The following is a 14,824-nucleotide window of genomic DNA, read 5'->3' as shown; positions in this document are numbered from 1 at the left end:
GGCGCCCGCCACCTCGCCCGGCTAGATTTTTGTATTTTTTTTAGTAGAGACGGGGTTTCACCGTGTTAGCCAGAATGGTCTTGATCTCCTGACCTCATGATCCGCCCGTCTCGGCCTCCCAAAGTGCTGGGATTACAGGCTTGAGCCACCGCGCTCGGCCTCGTATTTTTTTTTTAAGTAGAGATAGGGTTTCGCCACATTGGCCAGACTGGTCTCCAACTCCTGACCTCAAGCATCTGCCTATCTTGGCCTCCCAAAGTGCTGGGATTATAAGCGTGAGCCACCACGCCCAGCCTTGCATGTCTTTCTATCAGTCAACTCAGCCTGGTAGAACTGATAACTGATTAATGCAAGATAAATGGAAGGTGTCATTTCCGTTTGTGTGCCTATAATTCACTAGTGATGTAAATGAATTCTTTCAAATAATGGAAAGTAGATGTCTAGAGGCTGAGATACCTCATCCTATGATTATTTGGTGTGTAGACCTCTCCATATCAGAAATCCTCATGTCTCACAAGTTTTTCTCATTTTCTACCTTTATTCTAATTCAATTTTTTTTTTTATTATAACAGTACATGTCTGTAGTATATCTAGGCTTTTAATGAAAAGCCTGCAACTACTTTCAGCTCCTTAGCTTTTTCTGTATTTTTTTTTTTTCCTTTTGAGCGGAGTTTTGCTCTGTAACCTAGGCTGGAATGCAGTGGCCGATCTCTACTGACTACAACCTCTGCCTCCCGGGTTCAAGCGATTCTCCTGCCTCAGCTTCCTTAGTAGCTGGGATTATAGGTATGAGACACCACACCCAGCTAATTTTTGTATTTTTAGTAGAGACGGGGTTTCTCCATGTTGGCCAGGCTGGTCTCAAACTCCTGACCTCACAACCCGCCCTCCTCGGTCTCCTAAAGTGCTGGGATTACAAGTGTGAGCCACTGTACCCAGCCCTGTATTTCTAATTAACATCTTTTTTTTTTTTTTTTTGAGACGAGTCTTGCTCTGTAGCCCAGGTTGGAGTACAGTGGTGTGATATCTGCTCACTGCAAGCTCCGCCTCCTGGGTTCACGCCATTCTCTCGCCTCAGCCTCCCGAGTAGCTGGGACTACAGGTGCCTGCCGCCACACCCAGCTAATTTTGTTTTTGTATTTTTAGTAGAGATGGGGTTTCACAGTGTTAGCCAGGATGGTCTTGATCTCCCGAACTTGAGATCCACCCATCTCAGCCTCCCAGAGTGCTGGGATTACAGGCGTGAGTCACTGCGCCCTGCCTAATTAACATCTTTTTATTGTAACCTCTTGGCTTTTCCGTTTTCAGCAGTGTCTGTTAGCTTCACATTCTGAAGCTAAAGATTTAGGTCTCTTAAACCAACATACTCACACTTTTCTTATTCTCCTGATACATTGTACTTCATTATATGTAAGATATCATCAATTATATCTCTAAGAAAGTAAAAAATGTTGCTAGTTATGCTAGAACACCCATCCTTTGTAAGTATTACATATTTTTTTCATGGCTGAGACTCAAACATAATATACTATGATTGTTTCTCCTTTTGTGTGCACTCTCTGTCCTACTGCATAGCTGTGTTCTTGGGCCTTCTCTTTACCATCACCCTGGCAATTTTCCTTACTCTCCTTTATCAATTCCCTTTTTTCCTCACTCTTTTTTTCACTCTTCCATGTTAGGGTGGTTCATATCTTCCATGGTCATGAAGTATAAATTTCTTGCATTCTGAAAATGTTTTTCTGCTCTCAAATTGATCAGTAGATTATTTCTATATTGGATTCTCTATTAGAAATCATTTTCCCTTGGAATTTTGAAGGTATTCCACTGTCTTGTTTCTTTAAAAAAAAATTGTGACATGTAGTAGTTATTTCACAATAACTAAGATACACTTTTTCCCCCCATGTTTTATCACCTTCCAAAATCAGACTAAATATTATTTTTTAAAAAATGTAAAGGCTGGGCACAGTGGCTCACACCTGTAATCCCCGCTCTTTGGGAGGCCAATGCAAGCGGATCACGAGGTCAGGAGTTTGAAACCAACCTGGCCAACATGGTGAAACCCCGTCTCTACTAAAATTAGAAAAGGTAGCTGGTCGTGGTGGCACGCACCTGTAGTCCCAGCTACTCGGGAGGCTGAAGCAGGAGAATCACTTGAACCTAGGAAATGGAGGTTGCAGTGAGCCAAGATTGCACCGTTGCACTCTAGCCTGGGTGACAAGAGCAAAACTCTGTCTCAAAAAAAAGAAAAAAAAACATTAAATATCCAGTCACATTGGCTTATATCTATAATTCCAGCACTTTGGGGGTCCAAGGTGAATGGATTGCTTGAGCCCAGGAGTTTAGGACCAACCTGAGCAACATAGAGAGGTCCCGTCTGTACATAAAGTGTAAAAAAAAAAAAATAGCTGGGCATGGTGACGCATGCCTGTAGTCCTTGCTACTTGGGAAGCTGAGACAAGAGGATTGCTTCAGCCCAGGAGATCAAAGCTACGATGAGCTTAAGTGCAGTATTTTTATTTTCTTCTCATCTTAAAGGTCTGCTTCTGTCCAGTGATTTTATTTTTTATTTTTTCTTATTGGTACATAAAATAATGGTGTAGTTTACCAATAATGGCGTCTCAGATTTCAGAAGATGATACACAAACATACATATATACTTTTTTTTTTTTTGAGACGGAGTTTCACTCTTGTTGCCCAGCCTGGAGTGCAATGGCGCAATCTCGGCTCACTGCAACCTGCACCTCCTGGGTTCAAGCAATTCTCCTGCTTCAGCCTCCCAAGTAGCTGGGATTACAGGCACTTGCCACCGTGCCCAGCTAATTTTTGTGTTTTTAATAGAGATGGGGTTTCACCATGTTGGCCAGGCTGGTCTTAAACTCCTGACCTCAGGTGAGCCACTGCGCCTGGCCATATATACATTTTTAAAGAATAATCATGAAGTGTACGTCTCCTTATAATCCCAACACACAACTGTAGCCGATAAACATCCCCAGTATCTTAGCAGTGACATATGTGTCTCCTCCCTATTTATAGTCATTCTGCCCCACTCTTCCCCTTTAGATATAAACATTATTCTGACTTTGTGATAGCAGTTTTCTTGCCTTCATAGTTTTGTCATTCTGCATTGACAGAATTTTTCTGTGAAGGGCCAGATACTCATAGTAAATACTTTAGGCTTTGTGGGCCATGTATTGTCACATATTCTTTGTTTTTACAACCCTTTAATAACTTAAAAACCAAACCAGGCATGGTGGCTCATGCCTGTAATCCCAGCACTTCAGGAGGATCACTTGAGGCCAAGAGTTTGAGACCAGCCTAGTCAACATAGGGAGACCCCCATCTCTAAAAAAGAATAATAATAATAATATAAAAATCATAATTATAATTTACAAACCATTCTTAGCTTGTAAGCCATACCAAAACAAGTTATAGGGTGGGTTTGGCCTTGCAGATCTTAGTTTACCAACCCCTGCCCTAGGTGATAAAACGGGGTGCCTGTTTTTGAAAAGGTTATAAAAGGAATTGCACAGTATATATTCTTCTTTTCTTTCATTCTGAATGGTTTGAGATTGATCACTGTTAATACAGATGACTGTTGTTCATTTTGAACTATTATGTGATATTCTATTGTAGGAAGTAAAATATTTATTCATTGTACTGTTAACGGACATTTTGCTGTTATACATCTTCATGTGAGCAAGAACTTTTCTAGGATTTATACATCAGCTTGTGTTCTTTTAAAATTTTAAAGTCTTTCAAGTGTTTTTTTGAGATGGAGTCTTTCTCTGTCACCCAGGCTGGAGTTTAGTAGCATGATCTCGGCTTATGCAACCTCCACTGCCAGGGTTCAAGCGATTCTTGTGCCTCAGCCTCCCGAGTGGTGAATACAGGCATGCGCCACCATGCCCGGCTAATTTTTGTATTTTCAGTAGAGATGGGGTTTCTGCCTTGTTGGCCAGGCTGGTCTCGAACTTCTGACCTCAGATGATCCACCCACCTCGTCCTCCCAATGTGCTGGGTTTACAGGCGTGAGCCACAGCGCATGGTCAGTCTTTCGGGTTTTTAAGAAACAGATTCATATTTTTTTTACATATTCTGCATACTAATCCTTTGTCAGTTACATGTAGTACAAATAATCTTTCACTTCTGTGGTTTCTTTTCCATCTTCAGTGCCTGTAGGTTGAAACAAGTTCTTAATTTTAATATGGTCCTATTAGTCTTTTCTTTATAATTTGCTGTTTTTATTTCATGCTTAGGAAATGATCTAGCTTCCAGAGATTCTTTTGAGAACCCTAAGGGTGCTGATTCCTGATCTCTAACATGATTTTTTCCCCTTATCTGGAGGTTTTTAGGGTCTTTTATTGATCCTTGGTATTCTGCGAAATTTCCTGATGCGCTTTGGTATGGTTCTTTTTTTGGTCACAATTCTTTTTGTTTGTTTTTTGTGGAGATAGAGTCTGCCTCCGTTGCTTAAGCTGGAGTACAGTGGCGTGATCTTGGCCTACTGCAGCTTCCACCTCCTGGGTTCAGTTGATTCTCCTGCCTCAACCTCCCTAGAAGCTGGGATTACAGGCATGCACCACCATGCCCGGCTAAGTTTTGTATTTTTAGTAGAGACCATGTTGCTCCATGTTGGTGAGGCTGGTCTCGAACTCCGGACCTCAGGTGATCAGCCCACCTCGGCCTCCCAAACTGTTGGGATTACAGGTGTGAGCCACTGCTACCAGACTTTACTTAAACCTCTTTTTGAGACAGGGTCTCTCTTTATCACCCAGGGTAGAGGACAGTGCCGTGATCTTGGCTTATTGCAGGCTTCACCTCTCAATGTTCAAGCAGTCCTTCTGCCTCAGTACCCCCAAGTAGCTTGGGTTACAGTTGCAGGCCGCCATGCTTGGCTAGTTTTTGTAGAGATAGGGCTTTGCCATGTTGCAGAGGCTGCTCTTGAACTCCTGGGCTCAAGTGCTCTCTGCGCACCTTGGCCTCCCAAAGTGCTAGGATTACAGGGGCCAGCCACTGTACCCGGCCTTTAAACCTCTTTTTTTTTTTTTTTTTTTTTTTTTTTTGAGGCGGAGTCTTGCTCTGTCGCTCGGGCTGGAGTGCAGTGGCCGGATCTCAGCTCACTGCAAGCTCCGCCTCCCGGATTTACGCCATTCTCCTGCCTCAGCCTCCTGAGTAGCTGGGACTACAGGCGCCCGCCACCTCGCCCGGCTGGTTTTTGTATTTTTAGTAGAGACGGGGTTTCACCGTGTTAGCCAGGATGGTCTCGATCTCCTGACCTCGTGATCCGCCCATCTCGGCCTCCCAAAGTGCTGGGATTACAGGCTTGAGCCACCGCGCCCGGCCAAACCTCTTTTTTTTTTTTTTTTAAAGTCTTGTTCTGTCACCCAGGCTAGAGTGCAGTGGCACGATCTCGGCTTACTGCAACCTCTGCCTCCTGGGTTCAAACGATTCTCTTGCCTCAACCTCCCGAGGAGCTTTGACTATAGGCGTGGCGGCACACACCCGGCTAATTTTTGTGTGTGTGTGTTTTTTTTTTTTTTTTTTTTTTTTTTTTGAGACGGAGTCTTGCTCTGCCACCCAGGCTGGAGTGCAGTGGCCGGCTCTCAGCTCACTGCAAGCTCCGCCTCCCGGGTTTATGCCATTCTCCTGCCTCAGCCTCCCAAGTAGCTGCGACTACAGGCGCCCGCCTTGTCGCCCGGCTAGTTTTTTGTATTTTTAAGTAGAGACAGGGTTTCACTGTATTAGCCAGGATGGTCTCGATCTCCTGACCTCGTGATCCGCCCGTCTCGGCCTCCCAAAGTGCTGGGATTACAGGCTTGAGCCACCGCGCCCGGCCTTTTTTGTGTTTTTAGTAGAGATGGGGTTTTACCATTTTGGCCAGGCAGATGTCAAACTCCTTTCCTCAAGTGATCCGCCTGCCTTGGTTTCACAAAGTACTGGGATTACAGGCCTGAGCCACCGTGTCTGGACTAAACCTCGTTTTTTATCTTTGTTACTATGTTTTCTACCAAGTTTTTCTGAATGTTACTTTCTAAACCTATTGAAAATTTTATTTCATGCATCAGTTTTAATTTCTAGGGCTCTTTTCTAAATTCTATGCCAGTGGTATAAATACACATAACAGCGTTTACCATCTTAACCATTTTAAATGTGTACAGTTTTGTAGTGTTAAGTACCTTCACATGGTTGTGCAGCTAAGCTCCAGAACTTACTATCTTTCAAAACTAAAACTCTATACCTATTAAACCATTCCCTCTTCCTCCCTTCTCTTATCCTTCAGCAGCCACTCTTCTACTTTCTGTCTCTAAATTGACTACTCTTAGAAATTCATATAAATAGAATCATACAGTATTTGTCTTTCTATGACTGGTTTATTTTACTTAGCATCCTCAACGTTCATTCATGTTGAACATGAGTCAAGATTTCATTAATTTCTTTTTTTAAATGCAGCCTACAAACACTTTTTTTTTTTTTTTTTTTTTTGAGTCATGGTCTTGCTCTTTTCCCAGGAGGGAGTGCAGTGGCACTATCATGGTTCACTGTAGCAGCTTCAACCTCCCAGACTCACGTAATCTTCTCAAGTGGGAGGGACAACAGGTGGACACCCCCCTACCCTAGCTAAATATTTTACTTTATTTTGTAGAGACAGGATCTTGCTATGTTGCCCAAGATTGGTCTTGAACTCCTGGACTCCCAAAGTGCTGGGTTTACAGTCATGAGCCCCTGCACCCACCCCTATATTTAACTTTTTTTTTGTCGGGGGACGAAGTCTCGCTCTGTAGCCCATGCTGGAGTGCAGTGGTGCAATCTCTGCTCACTGCAACCTCCGCCTCCCAGGTCCCAGTTCAAGCAATTCTCTTGCCTCAGCCTCCCAAGTAGCTGGGATTACAGGCATGCACCACCATGCCCAGCTAATTTTTGTATTTTTAGTAGAGACAGGGTTTCACCATGTTGGCCAGGCTGGTCTTGAACTCCTGACCTTGTGATCCACCCGCCTCAGCCTCCCAAAGTGCTGGGATTACAGGCGTGAGCCACTGCGCCCGGCCTATTTAACTTTTTAAGGATCTGCCACATTGCTTTCTAAAGCAGTGCATCATTTTACATTGGCATCCTCTATGTTTGAGTTTTAATGTCTCCATATCATCACCAACATTTATTAATGTTTGTCTTTTTTTTATTATAAACATCCTTGTGGGTATGAAGGGATTTTTCACCGTCGTTTAGCTTTGCATTTTATGATGACTAATGATGTTGACCATCTTCTCTTGTGCTTATTAGCCATGTGTATATCCTCTTTGGAAAAAGGTCTAAGTGTAATTTTGAAAAATCTTTTTACTTTAAGGATAATGAAGAGTTGAGAGTTAGTTGCCCAGTGCCTCCAGATGAGCAGACAGAATGCACTTCTGCCCAGCAACTCAGTATGAGTTCCAGTTCTCCATGTGCTGCTGAGCTTACTGCGTTAAGGTACAATTTATAGTATAGAAGATCTTCAACATTAAATTACTTTTTCTGGTCGGGCGCGGTGGCTCTCGCCTGTAATCCCAGCACTTTGGGAGGCCGAGGCAGGTGGATCACCTGAGGTCAGGAGTTCAAGACCAGTCTGGCCAACATGGTGAAACCCCGTCTCTACTTAAAAAACAAAAATTAGCTGGGCGTGGTGGCGGGCGCTTGTAATCCCAGCTACTCGGGAGGCTGAGGCAGGAGAATTGCTTGAACCCTGGAGGCAGAGGTTGCAGTAAGCCAAGAGCATGCCACTGCACTCCAGCCTGGGTGACAGAGTGAGACTCCGTCTCAAAAAAAAAAAAAATTACTTTTTCTTCTGATTAGTTGCTAAATTGTTCCATAGCTATTCTGAATCTAATTGCAAGCTCTTTTTTCCTTAGCACAACTCAGCAAGAAAAGGATCTAATAGAGGATTCCTCTGTTCAAAAGGATGGTCTCAACCAGACAACTATGCCAGTTTCTCTTCCAAGTACTACAAAGCCATCGAGGGCAAGTACTGCTTCACCATGTAATAATAACATAAATGCAGCTATAGCTGTGGCTCTACAGGTAACTTGAAGATTTTAGTTTATGTTAAAAAAAAAAATACAATAGGCCGGGCGCGGTGGCTCAAGCCTGTAATCCCAGCACTTTGGGAAGCCGAGACGGGCAGATCACGAGGTCAGGAGATCGAGACCATCCTGGCTAACACGGTGAAACCCCGTCTCTACTAAAAAATACAAAAAACTAGCCAGGCGAGGTGGCGGGCACCTGTAGTCCCAGCTACTCGGGGGCTGAGGCAGGAGAATGGCATAAACCTGGGAGGCAGAGTTTGCAGTGAGCTGAGAACCGGCCACTGCACTCCAGCCCGGGCGACAGAGCGAGACTCCGTCTCAAAAAAAAAAAAATAGATTAGATTAGATAATTTTTTTTTCACCTAACACTTTGCTGGAACAGAGTCATTTGGAAGTAGCCCAAGTTGGGGCTGACTATCAGAAAGAAGCTTAAGGAGTTTTAAGGTCACTGCAAAGAGATGGAAAGTTTTAGGTGGTTTTTTTTTTTTTGAGACAGAGTCTGCGCTTTGTCGCCCAGACTGGAGTGCAGTGGCAGCATCTCGGCTCACTGCAGGCTCCACCTCCTGGATTCATGCCATTCTCCTGCCTCAGCCTTCCAAGTAGCTGGGACTACAGGCACCCACCACCATGCCTGGCTAATTTTTTGTATTTTTAGTAGAGATGGGGTTTCACATTGTTAGCCAGGATGGTCTCAATCTCCTGACCTCGTGATCCGCCTGCCTCAGCCTCCCAAAGTGCTGGGATTACAGGCGTGAGCGACTGCACCTGGCCAATTCTGTTTCTTTTGATTGCTTTTTTTCTGTTCATATGGTTAAGTGAATCTTCTTCCTTACCCACATTAGGATGAATTTATCATTTGGGGGCTAACATAAAGCGGCCTTGTGCCTCTTGATATTCTTTTGGTTGTATATGTGTTACTTAACAGTCTATAAGTGGCCATTGAGAGGCCACTCCCACTTATTCAAGTTCCAGGATTGTTTTATAGTTAAATAATTGGGAAAATACAGAAAAGCAGAATAAAACAAAATTTACCTATAATCCCTAGCATTTTAGTACAGCACTTTAAAAAATAGATTTACAAGACTATCTTATTTAATGATAGCAATAATACTAAAATGATAGCTACCATTTGAATGCTTACTGTATATTATTAGGACTAGTGCTGAATACTTTACATGCTTTATTCTGTTCTCACAATACCTCTATTCCACCTTTTTCAGTTGAGGTAATTAAGACATTTAATGAGTCTTTTTATACCATTGGTTTCTAACTACTCTGCTGGGATTCTTTTGGAATCTTTCTTGGAGTTCTTTGTAGCAAGGAAAAGGAACAGAAAGAACCATTTTATTTCATCATATGGCTGTACCATATTAATCTAATCTGTCCTTTCTTGTTAGGCATTTAGGTCATTTCCATCATTATAGACAATGCTGACATGAACATCCCGCAGTGAAATTCCTCAAGCGAAATTATTGTATAATAAATAAAGATTGTACCAGTGTACTCTAGGCAGTATATATGAGAGTGCTTGTTGCCTTTTTCTGGAAGATAATTTGTGGTTTTCTTGTGGTTAACACAATCATTTTTGTACTTTATAATTTAGAGAATGTGTACCATAAATGTTCTTTTTTTATCATCACTTCAAAGGAACCCCGAAAGTTAAGTTATGCGGAAGTGTGCCAGAAGCCCCCTAAAGAGCCATCTTCAGTTCTTGTGCAGCCACTACGGGAACTTCGCTCTAATGTGGTGTCTCCCACCAAAAATGAAGACAGTGGAGCTCCTGAGAACTCCGTTGAGAAACCACATGAGAAGCCAGAAGCAAGGGCTAGTAAGGATTATTCTGGCTTCCGAGGCAATACAATCCCCAGGGGAGCAGCTGGAAAAATCAGGGAACAGAGACGCCAGTTTAGCCATAGGGCTATACCTCAGGGAGTGACTCGACGTAATGGCAAAGAGCAATATGTGCCACCCAGATCACCAAAGTAAAAAACAACAAAACTATTCAAAAACTTATCTCTCTTCCCATTAAACTTGAGCTGTGGCTATATTGAACTGTTTTGGCGGGGAGCGGGTAGCCAGGAAGGAAACAGGAGAAAGTACATCCTTAAATCATTATGGATTTTGGAGTTGTGAGTGATAGAATCCCAAAATTCATCTCTAATGTGATTTTTAAATGCTGGAGGATTCCAATCAATATAAATATATATATATATACACACATATATAAAATATAATTTTTCTATTTTTGTTTTTGGTTTTAATTTGCAGAGATTTGCTGCCAGGAATCAATTTTGAGGGTTCAGATTTAGCTTGGAGGAAAAAAAAAATTAATACATCCTTCAGTATAGGAGATGAGGGAATGAGAGAAAATATTTTTTGAAGAAGCATTTCTGTAAAATTAGAAATTACTTTTTTAAATCTATTTAAAGTTTGGCTTGAAGAATGCCATTTCTGACTATATGGCCTTGTATTACAAAGCAGATCAGTGGCTGGGGTGCCTGTTGTGGGTGTGAGTGTGTATAAGAGCGATTGAAGCCAAATCTGTTGTCATGTTAGTAAATGATTTGAAAACTGAATGTCATACTTGAGTAGATTTTTTTTTTTTTTCTAGTTTGAAATTTAGTCTCTGTCTTTTTGACCTTACTAATACTTCATTCAACAAGCTGTAAAATGATTGTACCTGGAGATGTGACTGCCAATCAGTTTGACACTCAAGGAAAGGGGGTTATTAAAAAAATTGAAAATTTCGACTTGGGCCTCAGTGCATAGGCCAAATGGATTTCAGAGGTTTAAACTTCCCTGTGATTCCCCCCCAACACCCCCAAAATGAGAAACACATTTTTTTCTTACTCCATATGTTACTCTCTGTTCTTTGACTGCCCACTCACAAAAGCAGAATAACCAACTACCTACTAAAGTGTATGTTTGTAGTTGCTTTGACCAGTCTAGTCAAATCATATAAATTGTTCTAAATTTCAGAATTGAACGTTGAAGTATTTACTCTTCTGTTCACACATTTAGAATTTTAGCTCCCAAGATGGTAGGGCAGACTGACCCTACAGTAATTTATTTGTTGTTAATGTTAAAGATGAAACATAGTAACTGACTCTTAAGTGTTAAATAATGTAGAAGTAAAATATTTTTTTAAAAAAGGCTTAATTTAGAGGGGTACTTATTTCTGTTTACAATGTATTTATCACCTTCCTTTCCTCCTATTCTCCCCCCACACCCAAAAAGTATAGTTTGGAATTCACTGAAACAATACCAACAAGTCATGAGATTTTTTAGTAAAGATGAGAAAGATGGTTGAAGAAAATTAATGCGTAATTTCTCAGTGAATAAAGTTGTAGCTCTCATATACTAAATAGACAAGTTTACATGGTGTTATTTAGAAAACGGCTAAAATATTAAAAACTGTGTTGTGTTCATCTGTTTTAAGTCATACCATGTTCAGAGTTCTATGTAAGGTGGGTTTTATTTTTCTTTTAAGGATAGTTTGTAATAGTAAGAACTGTCCCATATGTTAGTAAATTACATATGTACAAATTGAAACTGTAAATTGTGAACACTGGAAAGCACCATTGTGACGTAGAGTAAACATCTTAGTAATATATTAAAGTGAATGTAAATGGTGGTTAAAATTACATTACTGTGAAATTTATCTTCCAACTCTAAGTTAAGCTTTGGAGATATATATTAGTGGTTAACTGTTAAGAGCTTTGAAAACACTGCACATATCTGTACAAGCCAGAATTACTATTTCTTTGACTTATTATTAGCTTGGCAGTTGCTTTTGATTTGGTTGTTTTATGACATGGTATACTGTATTTACTCAGTTTGAAACTATTCATTTCTACACACTATTTTAAAAAATTGCCTACTAGGTGAAACATAACAGTATAACTACCTGTGCTGAAATTTGGGGGAAGTTTAGGTCCTTTAAAAAAATATATTAATCATTGACTACATCTATGATAAAAGTGCTTATTTTGGTTTACTAAGATAATGCAGTTGGTGGAAATGATAAACATTTTAAGTGTTAACATCCTTTAACTGCATTGGATTTCAGAGAATAAACATTTTGTAAAAATCACTTTGCAAGGATTATAAACTTAATTACTGCACTTAAAATGAAACATCACTTTTTTTAAACAATGTGTCACAAATGTAGGCCTGTATTACTTGTATGCTTGTGTGACTTACTGTTAGTCCACCAACTTCTAAAAATTTAAAGGCTGTAATTGAAATACAAGAAAAGAGCCTTCTTTTAGAAGAAAGCAGGTATATTTTTGCTTTTTCTTAACGTTATTGAAAGTAGAAATTTAATTTGAAGATATAACCTTTAAAATTTCTTATTAAGACAATGTTTTTAATTTAATTTGCCTCATTACATCTAGTAGTTCCCATTTGATGGGATGTATAGGGAAGAGTGAGAGAGAGTGTGTATGTATGTGTGTGTAATATTTATATATATTCACAGTATGTATTTAGCATTTATTTTATTACAGCAGATTTAAAGTTTGTATCTAAATAATGCCTGTGAGTTGTGTGAAGCTGTTGGCTTTTTTCCAACATTACTTTGTAACTAATGAGGGTGGATTTTCATTGTAGTTTATTTATTTGGTTCTTTAGATGGAGGAATTTAAATAATCAAATTTTTCTCTTCACCCTTATGACTTGACATTTCCTTGTTCTGTTGGAGGCTAAAAGTAGGTATAAATGATACTGAATGTTTGGTATAGTGATACTCTGCTATAGTTCTTACTGCATGAAGAGAACAAGAGTCACAAAAGTTCACCACCTTGCACTTCATAGAGAAGGTACACAGAGACATTGCAAAACCTATCTCCATTTGCTATCCTGATAATTAAGGTTTTCATAATACCTAGGGCCTGTCTCTGAGTAATTTTAATTTTGCCAAATACACTGACATTTAAAATAGTGATCCATCTAAATGTTTTTCAACTGGATTTTGAGGAAGGTAAGAGCTTTCGATAATAAGGGTTTGTTGTGGTAGTTGTCTTATGTGCTGAATTTGCAGATGATCAGATGCTATGCAGAATTATGATTTATTTTTGTTTCCTAAAATTAAGATAGCTTGAATATTATTTCACATTCCTTTTTCTTTTTTAAATAAACAGGTTTGCTTTGGAAAGGCTTAATGATGGAATGTTAGCATCTTCACTATGGTAAAGGAGAACAAAAAGAATGTTGCTGGAACATAAAATAGTATTTAAAAGTTAATGAATACTTCTAGTTTTATTAGTTATGGCCTTAATAATTAGTCTCTTGGCTTAAATGTCCACTGGTTTTACTTTGACGCAGTTGAACAACACTGGGGTTAAGTCTCTGGTATTAAGGCTGGCAATACATTAACCATATTTTAAAAGTACCAATTTTTTTTTTTTTTTTTTTTTACAGAAAAGATAAAACTCAAAAGAGAACAGTGTATTCCTTTTGAGGGGCTTTTATAAATTATTAACTATAATATATGATGGATTTTTTCCTAATTTTTTATATTTCCTTACAATTTTGGTGGCCATTAATTTAACTTTAGGCTTTTGGTCATATGCTAGTCTGAGCTTCCAAAAAGATACATACATGTTTCACTTTTCATTAGCTGAATGAGGGTATTTTAAGAAGTTGAAAGAGAATTTATTTTCAAGTTGTGAGTAAATTCTTTTGAAATTCACCTGATTATTAAATAACTTAAAGTTTATTTTTAAAAGCTGACAACTTTTTATGAATCTTTGAGCTAACAGTTCCTAAAAGCGTAATTCAGATATTAATGGGCTGTGTATTAAATGGTTTTATTTTCAGTTTTGCAGCATAGAACACTGTTGAAATATCCATGTCAACTTGGTTTTTTTAACCTAATTTGGGTGTCTTTGACATCTCTTAAATGTTGGGGGTGGGGGTCAGAGCCAGTTATCCGGCTTCTGTTTTGTCGATTGCTTAGATTTGTTCCTGTTGTCAAAACTGTCGCCCCCAAAATTGGCGTGACACATGCTCGTGCATAAAATGTTAAAATGTATTTGTATTTGTTTTCAACATCGCCAAGGTGCTATGGGAAATTAAAGTAACAAAATTAGAAAAAAAAATAAAGCTATTAAAAAGCAGGACTGGTTTCCTTTTCTCTAGGTGGTGTATGTCTAATGACTACTTCTGTCTGCCTTTCAATATTATATGTTGCCCTCGCTAATGCTATTATTATTACTGTCTAAGCTGTTTTTTGGATGATGAGGACAGTGGGAAGTAATGATGTTTCAGGTAAAACGGGCAGAGAGACAAGATACAGCTTTATGATCCTGGAGTTTTCTTTTAGTATCAGAAGCAGTGATTAAAGGGGGAAAAAACGCTGGGCACGGTGGCTCTCGCCTGAAATCCCAGCACTTTGGGAGGCCAAAGTGGGCGGATCACCTGGGGCCAGGAGTTCAAGACCAGACTGGCCAACATGGTGAAATCCCGTCTTTATTAAACATACAAAAATTAGCTGGAGGTGGTGGTGGGCACCTGTAATCCCAGCTACTCGGGAAGCTTAGGCAGGAGAATCGCTTGAACCTGTAAGGTGGACATTGCAGTGAGCCAAGATCATGCCATTGCACTCTCTCCTGGGTGACTAATGAAAGTCCGTCTCAAAGGGGAAAAAAGACGGTGCAGCGGCCGTGTAATCCCAGGGCATTTCGGGGGCCGATGTGCATGGATCGCCAGAGACTGAGTTCAAGACCAGCCTGGGCAATATAACAACCTAGAGGGTGAGGCAGGAG

The 14,824-nt window shown here is 40.1% G+C and overlaps 1 protein-coding gene across 12 annotated transcripts in view; it reads left to right on the top strand.

Moving 5' to 3' along the window:
• The window catches only part of LARP4 (La ribonucleoprotein 4), an 86,203-nt gene extending 72,027 nt beyond the window's left edge, over nucleotides 1-14,176 (top strand). For 10 of the 12 annotated variants that reach the window (XM_033222112.1, XM_033222106.1, XM_033222110.1 and 7 more), the window contains 3 exons: nucleotides 7,343-7,464; nucleotides 7,884-8,052; nucleotides 9,705-14,176. In XM_033222112.1, the coding sequence (XP_033078003.1) occupies nucleotides 7,343-7,464; nucleotides 7,884-8,052; nucleotides 9,705-10,043 (630 nt within the window). In that variant the 3' untranslated portion in view covers nucleotides 10,044-14,176. The remainder of the gene's footprint in view (nucleotides 1-7,342; nucleotides 7,465-7,883; nucleotides 8,053-9,704) is intronic. The other 2 variants (XM_033222114.1, XM_033222113.1) reach the window with 1 other exon arrangement.
• Nucleotides 14,177-14,824: the final 648 nt, after the last annotated feature.

The sequence above is a fragment of the Trachypithecus francoisi genome, unplaced genomic scaffold (assembly GCF_009764315.1).
Source record: "Trachypithecus francoisi isolate TF-2019V2 unplaced genomic scaffold, Tfra_2.0 Lachesis_group11, whole genome shotgun sequence".
Lineage (NCBI taxonomy): Eukaryota > Metazoa > Chordata > Mammalia > Primates > Cercopithecidae > Trachypithecus > Trachypithecus francoisi.
This window is presented reverse-complemented; position numbering and strand designations above follow the sequence as displayed.